Below are 10,053 nucleotides of genomic sequence, written 5' to 3'. Positions count from 1 at the left end.
ATATATATATATATATATATATAACTGGTCTGCCTGCAAGGACCTAGAATCTTTGAGACAAGTTTCAGTTAAAATGACTTAAAACGAGTCAGTTCACCATCTACGACAGTCACAGGGAAACTGCAGCCTGTGGGCCACATCTGAATGGTGTGCCTATTATAAAACCACCTTCAATTTTTTAAATAATTGTCCTGTTTGATAATGAACCATGTTACATGTGGTCCCTCCTCAAAGGTTGTGTATGCCTGATACAGGGAAAAAGAATGCATCCTGTATGTGAACACTCATTTTCCTAGAAGTAGCAGTTATGTCTCCTTCAAATCACACTACTATCTTAAATAAGAAAAAGACACATTGGATAATGTAATCTCAGACATACTCCTAAAAGTAAAGGATGGTCACAATTGGGTCGCCTTTGATCATGGGTTGTCACAGATTAATATAAAAAGACAGTAACCAATTGTGACACTCACTAGACCACATATTTTGGTTTTGACTCCAAGAAAATTGAAAGATAATGGGATTTTGCTGAGATATGAATTAAGAATGTAGACAAATGAATGTCACTGAATCACTAGGTTATGATAATGGTCACTTAACCCTTTGCTTGTTCAAAGCATTTTCATAAGTTTGTTATAAACCGCCACACTTTTTTTCAGACTTCTAGTTAGCCCTTATTTCATACATTCTGACTAGTATAAAGCTTTCCTTTCATAAGTCCCAAGTTACTCTATGATGCTTAGACACCAGAAAAATATGTCCTGTGTATCTGATGTAATTCACAGGACAGGTAAAGGGTCAAATCACATTAGATGGCACAGCAAAGAGAGATTGGCTTACTAAAAGATAACACTGGGGAACAAATTTCAATTTTTTGTCTATTGAATTAGATTTGACAGTTCTAGGTAATTTGGGTGTGCTGAGCACAAACTTTCACTTGGTTTTACTTTATCAGGACCTGATTTTGACACTATAATACGACTTGTACTACATTCAAATGAAATCCCCATTGCAATATTTAACAGTCTGCTACCTCAAGAATTAGCTGATGTTCCAGAAAATATTGTTATGCACTCCGAGGAGATTATAATCTATTCAAACCAAGTAATCAAAATTTCAAATACAGACTTACAAATGTATACATTCACAACTCACAGGATTTTTTTAAAAAGTTTTTCTTTTAGGTTAGAAGATAAAGACCAGAAACATTAATGAATTTGAAGGAACTGTTTACCCCACCTATTACCATTGTTATTGTCACAAACCACACGATAACCTTAGCATTCAGATTACTCTGTCAAATATGTTTATTTATTGTTCTGAATTAAGCATGCATATCTTGTAAGTTCAAGATTTCAATGATTGGTTACTTTTAGAATGATATTGTAAGATAGGTGTGCAAGGTCATATCTATCTGGTTTGAACAAAAGACAGGTAGAATATTTGGGCCAGATATGGTTGGTTTAAATGCTAATGAGTTGAACTAGTCAATATTCCAAACCTAGGTTTCACCAAGCTTAACTGTTGAAATAAATAAATTCCAAAATTTGAAAGCCATTATTTAACAAAACTTAAGCATATAAAATTAAAATTTAAAAAATACACTATATAAGCCTTCATACAAATATGATCTTGCTAGTTGTGTGCCTTTGGGAGATTAAAAAAAAAACTTGCACAACATCTTTGTGAGCACTGACAAATGAGTTAATCAGCCATATGATAATTAGCAGGACCTGTGGAAATTTTACATTTTATACATTTAAAAAAATATTTATTTGATGCTTAAATTGATTGCTCTTCAAAAGATTGTTTCATTTTGTTAAAAATTTCAACTATGTCTTCAATTTTGTTCCATGGTTAAGACCATTTCATACATAACACTCGAACACATGAATGTTGTGACAAGCAGAGTATTACATTATATATATATATATATATATATATATATATATACACACACATATATATATCTCATCTCATTGTCATAGCACACAGATTCTGAAAAAGAAATAAATTTGTAATGAGAAAAACAGCATTAAAAAACAGTGAAGATTATCAATTTTCCAATACAAAAAACAAAATTCATTGAATTTACTACACTGTTTTCTGAGAAACAATCTTCACCTATTGTAGTCACATTATGTTAGTACTGATCACATTTAGTCCCCAACAAAACGAAGTCCACTATTTTTACCAACCTGTCCTCTATGCTCCATTCTAAAATAAGTAATAGGCATAGACATGATTGTATGGTTGAAAAGTTTGCTTCCCAACCACATGATTTCAGGTTCAAGCATGGAAAAGTGGATGTTAAAATAATCCCACTGTAATTTGTCCCCTAGTCCCTTATCCTTGCACAACCCTCCTCCATGAATCACTACAAAAAGGAATGATTTATCCATTAGCTCACTGAAACAAAACAGCTGGGTCTTAGACAAAGAATTTTCGTCAACTTTCTATTATATTTTCTTTTCTGCTCAACCCAGATTTGACTGTCAGCAACACCCATGCCCCTGCAACCAACACCATTCATTCACTTCATTACCAACTCCTTTATGGTAGTTTCTTGTAGTCCAAGGAAAATGATTCTGTAACTTCTTGCTGAGCACCCTACACAGATGATTTGTTTATAGTGATCAAATGTTTGTGCTGTACCTGATCCCACTCTCTCCACAAATGGATATTACCTGTACAGGTGCATGGTGTGCCACATGTCAGATGTTGAAGTGATTGAAGAGTAACCTGAACTGAAATGTATTGCTCAAGAGCACAATGCACTGCTCAGTCTGGGAATTGAAACCACGGTCTCATGATCATGAGTGCAACACCTCAACCACTAGGCCATGTACTTTCACCATCAATTCTAATCTTAACACAAACCATACCCTCAATCAAATTTTCATCTGGTCTCTTATTTTCCAAAAAACACTACTCTATACTGAAAAATTAATTCAACCTCCCTTAGCGTAAGCATACAATAAAAAGAACTTCCAACCTCACTAGAATCATCTTACTGCTAACATTTCAAAGATAATGGAAACATTGATTTTTCTCTCCTTCATACCCATATATATAAAGGAACTGAAAAGCTATGTCTACAGTAATTTAAACTTAATCCAAGGTTCAAACAGTTCATATTAAAAGCTATTTAGGATATGCAGACAATAGAGTCAAATTTTTTTCTATTGTAATACATTTAAAACTTCTTTGTTATTTGAGGTGTTCACTTCTGTTGACAATACCCCTTTGATCTCTACATTCCCTCAAATGTCCAAGAATAAATTCTCTTCCTGGCTTTAAATTCTCTCCTATATCTTTAGACATCCTCACTAACCACACTTTACAATTTTATAAATATAAAACATGCCTAGACATTCTTCCAAATTGTTTACTGCCTGCAGAATTCAAATCCACTCATGACTGTCACTTTACCTGAACTTAGGGAGGCTTAGTGAAGGAAAACAAAATCAAAAACCCTTAAAGCTACTGAAACCCTATACCTTTTAGGACTACTTTTAAGCCATCCTTTAATTCTATATTATTTATTTTCAATCACAATATGTCTTGTAAGGTATTCAATTCTTCACAGTAAGCCATGCTGGTAACATAATAAAGAAAATATATTTTTTTTCCGAGATACAAACACAAGCACTAGTTTCAGCAGATGGAATGGTCATGCTCTGGGTTATTATTTTCATCACTTCTTTTAACTGTTTAATGCATGGATAAAATTAGATAGAAAATGTGTATAATTGCAGATATATTATTGAAACAATTAGCCCACCACTGCTATTAAATCCAATAATTAGGCAAAAAAGTGACTATAACATATACTTGCCTTTAGGTTGTATGAAGCAACAATAATTAATCTAATTAAAAAAATATATAAAAAAAATAGAAAATACATTTCCAAACCTTGGCTTAAAACTTTGAACTTTCAGACTATTGAATAAGTTTTTTCAGACATGTATCCAAGAAGCTGTAACAAGTGTTAATATAGGTTTCCCTATGAGAGACAAAGTGTTTGACATGTGAAGAATCTGTCCATTTATGTTTAAAGATTTTAACCCCAAGACTCTCTTCACGAAACTTTATCAATTGTTCAATGTCGTCAGATGGTATTATTTTATCAACAGAGGAATATAGATAGAGCTGAGGCATCAAATGTTTGGAGTCATTTTTCAGGAATGAATAGACATCACCATGGTCTGGTCCCATAAAATAAGTATAAATCTTGTGTTTAATGACAGTGAAATGTAGATAGATGAACAAAAAGAGAGCAGCAAACAACCGAAAGATAATATTCCAATGTTGGAAAACAATCAGAATGGATTTTATAGCATTGATTGGCCGAGGTTTCCCTGGAGCACTGTCAAAAACAGATCCACAAACTTTAAGGTGTTTAAACTCTGCAGCATTGCCTAAGAGTGAACAAACATGTTGATAAATGATGGAACCTCCGTTACTGAAGATGTGGAAAAAAATAGGGTTATCTTCATAACTGAAATCTATAAGAAGTTGAAGGATTTTCTGGGCATGTTCTTTAGCTTTTGCCGGACTGAACAAAATAGTTGAGGTGGCAGCAATGTAAGAAATGGTGACACACCTGCAATTAGTGAAAATTCAAAGTTAATAAAAAGCCATATAGGTAAGCAAGAAACAATATGTTAAAAAATATCTAATTTAGTATTTTGTTTACATCATCTTGCCGTATTTCATAGCTAAATACAGGTGAGACAGTAAAATACAGTAAAACTAGTAAAGAAAAATACATCATCATCAGAAATATCAGTCATACTAATCATAACCTCATATTACTTACAGTGAATTAAAAATGAATTTCAGATATGAAATGTATCTAATTTATTTATAAATTTGGGTTTTAATATATATTTGGCGTTTAAACTTTATAACACTACACATTACATATGCTATATGGATACAAAGTCAAATAGTTAAGAAGTTTAGTTCTTAGCCCCTTTAACATTCATATTATTCTGTCAAAGGTAATGCTTATTTATTCATGCTGTTTTGAATTAATCATGCATTATATTGTAGTTTTGGTATTTTAATGATGTGCTTCTTTATTTTCATAAAGACATTATTGGGTGTGAGAGGCCAGACCTGACTGGGTTGATAATAAGGCAGGAAGAATATTTGGGCTGGATATGATCATGATCATACAAAGGAAACGGTAAGACAGAAACACTACATAACAGAAGATAAAAAGTCTACTGACCAGAAGATAAAAGAGTTCAAAGGATGCTAAAGGCAATGTATTGTGACATAAAGAGATATTGCATGCACCTAAGCCATCATTGGTATCACATCACAGCTGAGTGGCTAAAGGTGAGGTTCACAAATGATGTACCATAATAAACAGGAACAATGCAAAAATAAAATTATATATTTTTTTAAATGTAAAAAATAAAAACTGATATTCTGTCTATAAAGCCAGGATAATTAGATATATCATTTATTGAAGTAAGAATTAAGAACATAATTTTCTGTAGTTTAAATTATATACAGGTTAAAATTTAGTTTTTTTTTTTTTTTAATCCAGTTTTGATGTTATGTACAAATTGCAATAAAAAACTTATTTTCTCTAAAGAGAGAGAGAGAGAGAGAGAGAGAGAGAGAGAGAGAGAGAGAGAGAGAGAGAGAGAGAAAGAGAGAGAGAGAGAGAGAGAGAGAGAGAGAGAGAGAGAGAAGCAAAGAAAGGAAAAAAACCTCTATAAACCATTGCGTTAGACATAGAAATAGCAGTCATCCAGCTGTAACATTCAGGCCTACTCCAATAATCCAATAAACCTTGATTTTTAGATCTATGTCAGACTGGGAAATTAAAACAGGATTATGTAAACCAACATAGGAATGAATTTATAACATTATAGCAAGAAATACTATTACATTGGGTAATGTATACCATTGTGGTACTAGAGTCAATTTGAAGAAAGGGAGAAGAGGGTACATGACAAACACTATCTTACAGTAATGGTAGATGAACAAGAGATGGGAACACATGCTGTGATATAGTTTTAAGTATCAATGGTTCACTGTTTTTGCTGAGTCTCAAGTCAGCCCTGATAAAATAGATCTTTAATCAAAGGCATCCAAGATATGATTATCTAGTTCTTTCCCACCATTTAGTAACAGTGTATTTAGAACCACTGAAATTTGGCTACTATTTTTTTATCAGGCTGAGTGATGGGTTATAGAGGCTTCTTAGCAGAACAGTAAAGATGGGTCAATAGATCAGGTTCAAGAGTTTGACCAAGTAATACTGCAATGATGTGGTCAGCAGAGATATCTTCTTTGAAATATAGTAACTATGTTCATGTTCAAATCTTGATGAGGTTCAATACTCCTCTAACATCATCCAAACTAATAAAAATAGCAGCCAAATCTCCCATGGTTCTATATATACTATGACTGGTGGTGGTGGTGGGACACAAAACAACTGGGGTGAAGAGCTAATTTATTGAAAAGCTATTTATTGGAGAGCTAGAGATTCTTGTAGCTACAAGACATTACAAATCCCATTACTTAGCCAGATGTTGATGAATTTCTCTCCTTGTACAACAGTTTCATTATGTAACATTCATCTTCCATGCTGGCAAGCCAGTGCACCAAGCTCCATGGTCTGTTTTGGCATGGTTTCTATGGCTGGATGCCCTTTCTAATGCCAACCACTTTACAGAGTGGACTGGGTGCTTTTTACGTGGCACCAGTCCCCATGCAAACCTTAATGGAAAACAGTCAACGTAGGAAGAAGAATGAAAGATGAAAGATGAAACATAAACAAAATTACTAACATTACATAAATATATGATGTGAAAATACACTACTCAATATCACAAAATATCAAAGTGAACAGCCACAAAATAAAGATGGCCCATATAATATCATAAATATTATTGATGTTAACTAGCTCAGACCACCCCTCCCATAAGTTTTGAAAGAATTGGTTGCATAGCTCAAATGTGATGTAAGTAGATGACACATCAAGTGCTTTATAGTTGAAAAGGGTTACAAATAGGATCACAGTAAATAACAGAAATAGGGTAAATATTTTGCTTGAAGTGAAGTAAGTCATCTGGGTATAGGTTTAACAGTTCAAATATTTAATCATTATGTTATGCAAGAAGGCTTTTTAATTTATATGCTGTGACAAAAAGAAAAGAAAAGAAAGGAAAACCAGGGCAATTATGGACGGAGCATCTTTGATTATAGTTTTGATCAGTGAGAGCTGTCTTGGGACTAAAGCAGCAGACATACAGGAACAGACTGGACAATGTAGAAGATTCAACATGCCCAGACTGCTACATTGCACACCATAGGATTAACCACTGCATGTCGGAGTGTGCAGTTGTCGTCCAGTAGTCGATGGATGCAGGATATATCATCTGAAGCACGTGGATCAATAAAACGCACTCAATCGTTCAACCTACAAACCTCTAAGCTATGCTTATAGGTTTATTTGAACTAAGCTGATTGGGACCTTACAACATAATGTAATGTTCGCAGTAGGATAGCAACCAGGAGTCCTCTTTTGTCCACGAGATACATAAGTAAACAGTCGATGAAAAATACAGCTGATCTCCGAAACATTAAAGTTCAGGTTTGCTAATAAAGGGTTTCCTTTGGGAGAGGAACTGATATTTCTAATGTTCCTGCCTTACTCAAGGCTATTAACGATGCCAGTTATGTGAAGAGGTTTCCAACTGGAATCGAAACCTGTAACTATTGTGCTCCAACTAAGTCAGCCTGACCCGTTTTCATACAGGTCATCACCACCTATAGGCATATAGGAACAAACTGGTGAAGCGAGGAAATGTGCAACAGTAGATTAAAATCTAAATGGGTTCGTTGTACTCATTAAAGTCCTATTATTGTTGGGAGGAACAAAAAAGAAACTGAGAGGCGCACACTTTTTTTCAGAAAATGTGAATTATCTTAACTAGATCCTTAAATCTGGTCGTGATTATTTACCTTCTTCGACCGATACGGGACCCATCTGTGCAGAATTAGTTGCAAAACCGTTATAGCACAATTTATAGTCATTAAAAACAAATAATAATGAAAAATGATACCAATATTAGAATAAAACTTAATTTGGGGGTTATCTTTAGCATCGCTTTCTCAATTAAAACATGAATTACCAAAATAAAACGTAACATTTTGATACAAAGAACATTTATAACAAAAAAAATGTTGATTTAATAATTACGAACACGAAACTTGTACCCCAACCAGGACGGTCCTAGACAATACCAAAACTTGGTACAATTAGGTAAATTGGGACCCAATTTTCATTGATTCATTCTAAGAAGTGATGGAAATAAGGTCTGAGGAATAAATTCAAGTTGTATTCAGAATTTAGAGTGAGGATTATAGAAAAAAGTGGTGATGGTGAGGCTCATAAGCAACAACAGGAGCGAAGTTGTTAATTTAAAATGTAGAAACTTTACCAAAACCATTATTAATAAATAACTTATTTGGTGGTAGAGAAATTCGGCATAAAAATTCTAAGCATGTATTGTGGACATTTTAAGTTTTGATTACCAAAATTACGGGCAGTCGATTCGTAATAAAAAGTAGAAGGGAATCGCATTAGCGACCAAGTCGCACTTCTTGCGAAGAAAATTTTGACAGCAAATGATAAATGTTTAAGTGAAGTATTTAGTTATTTTGGAATGGATAATATGTGTCTACCATACTGCAATCATTTTTGTTTCTATATACGGTCTCAGAAGATCAAATCATTTGTCTGGTAAGAACATCATCGAAATGAGGAGGTGAATTAGAGCAAATAGTTAATTTAATTAGGAAAGAAAAACAAAACCCATCATACACGAACATAAAGTGTCAGTTTTTAACATTTTATAACCAAAGCCTAAGGTTTGCCAGTATGTATATACACACACACAAATATATTTAATTTTAAATTTACGTGTTGAGTCCTTAGTAGTATATCAATAAAGTACATCCACTACAGACATCACATACGTATCCACCTACATTTACACATATACTATATACGTATCCACCCACCCTTCAATCGTGTTTTGTACTTTCACGTTTGTACTTTTGCGGAGATGTTGCGTGTCATACATACCCTTTCGCCTCGTAAAATTCACTGTATTTCGAGAGATGCTTGTAGTTACAACCCATCCAACCAAGAAGGATGACGACGGGTTCCTTAATGCAGTCTGTCGGTGTGGTATTTAGATCCGCTTTGCTGTGTTTACTCGCATCACTGTATGGTGACGATGGCAGCTTCAGATGGTATTCAAAGTCGTCATCCATATTATTGCTGTTTTTGTGTTAACTGAATAATTTCTAAATAGCTCCACCGCGCAGAAAATGAACGAGTGTATATAACCCTTATAAATCCTTCGGCGAGATCCGTACACTGGTGACTCTTTTGTCTCCTGTGCGAGCTCAAACACTACATGGATGTACAAATATGTGATAACAAAAGCAGAGAACTTCGTAAATAGTATTAATTAATAAGTAAAATTTATCGACATACGTAGAAATAATGTATGAAGATTATTTTCTCACGAGAAGAATTAAAGTTACATAAATACCCCTGCTGCCAACTACAATGCTGGGATAATTAAACAGTAGTGTATTATTAATCAGCTAAGCAACGAAGCGCCCTGTGTTGTTGTTGCCGGTTCTGTTCTGTTACAACATAACGATAGATTAAACAAAGGCGAGACTGTCTGTCAGCCTTTGTGAGTGGGTCATCGACACCGACAGGCATATTAGACAAGAGACTTGTAAAACAGTATCTGTTATTCGACCGAACTATCTCTTGTTCAACCAATAACAGATCTTCTCTCAACTTCTTTTGAGTATCTGTGTTACCATGGCATTGAGTATATATATATATATTATCGATTATTTGTTTTAGTCATTAGACTGCGGCCATGGTGGGACACTACCTTGGAAGGTTTTTAGTCAAACTAATCGTCCCCAGTACCTACGTTTTTCTTTTTTTTTTAAACCGAGTACTTATTCTATCGATCACTTTTGCCGATCCAC

At 34.0% G+C, this 10,053-nt stretch overlaps 1 protein-coding gene across 1 annotated transcript; it reads right to left on the bottom strand.

The window, feature by feature from the left end:
* Window positions 1-1,283: 1,283 nt before the first annotated feature.
* Window positions 1,284-9,826, bottom strand: LOC106874432 (transmembrane protein 53). The gene is made up of 3 exons (XM_014922166.2): window positions 9,119-9,826; window positions 3,916-4,606; window positions 1,284-1,998 (listed from the first exon to the last, which is right to left on the bottom strand). The coding sequence occupies exons 1-2, from the start codon at window positions 9,307-9,309 to the stop codon at window positions 3,943-3,945; spliced, it is 855 nt and encodes a 284-aa protein (XP_014777652.1). The 5' UTR covers window positions 9,310-9,826; the 3' UTR covers window positions 1,284-1,998; window positions 3,916-3,942.
* Window positions 9,827-10,053: the final 227 nt, after the last annotated feature.

The sequence above is a fragment of the Octopus bimaculoides genome, chromosome 8 (genome assembly GCF_001194135.2).
Source record: "Octopus bimaculoides isolate UCB-OBI-ISO-001 chromosome 8, ASM119413v2, whole genome shotgun sequence".
NCBI classification, from domain to species: domain Eukaryota; kingdom Metazoa; phylum Mollusca; class Cephalopoda; order Octopoda; family Octopodidae; genus Octopus; species Octopus bimaculoides.
This window is presented reverse-complemented; position numbering and strand designations above follow the sequence as displayed.

What these genes read in the sequence shown, in the direction of transcription:
- LOC106874432 (XM_014922166.2), bottom strand. Translation starts at nt 9,309, where the DNA reads ATGGATGACGACTTTGAATACCATCTGAAGCTGCCATCGTCACCATAC. An exon ending in GAATTTTACGAGGCGAAAGG is followed by an intron (nt 4,607 to 9,118) that starts GTATGTATGACA and finishes CACTAATTGCAG; the next exon opens with GTGTGTCACCATTTCTTACA.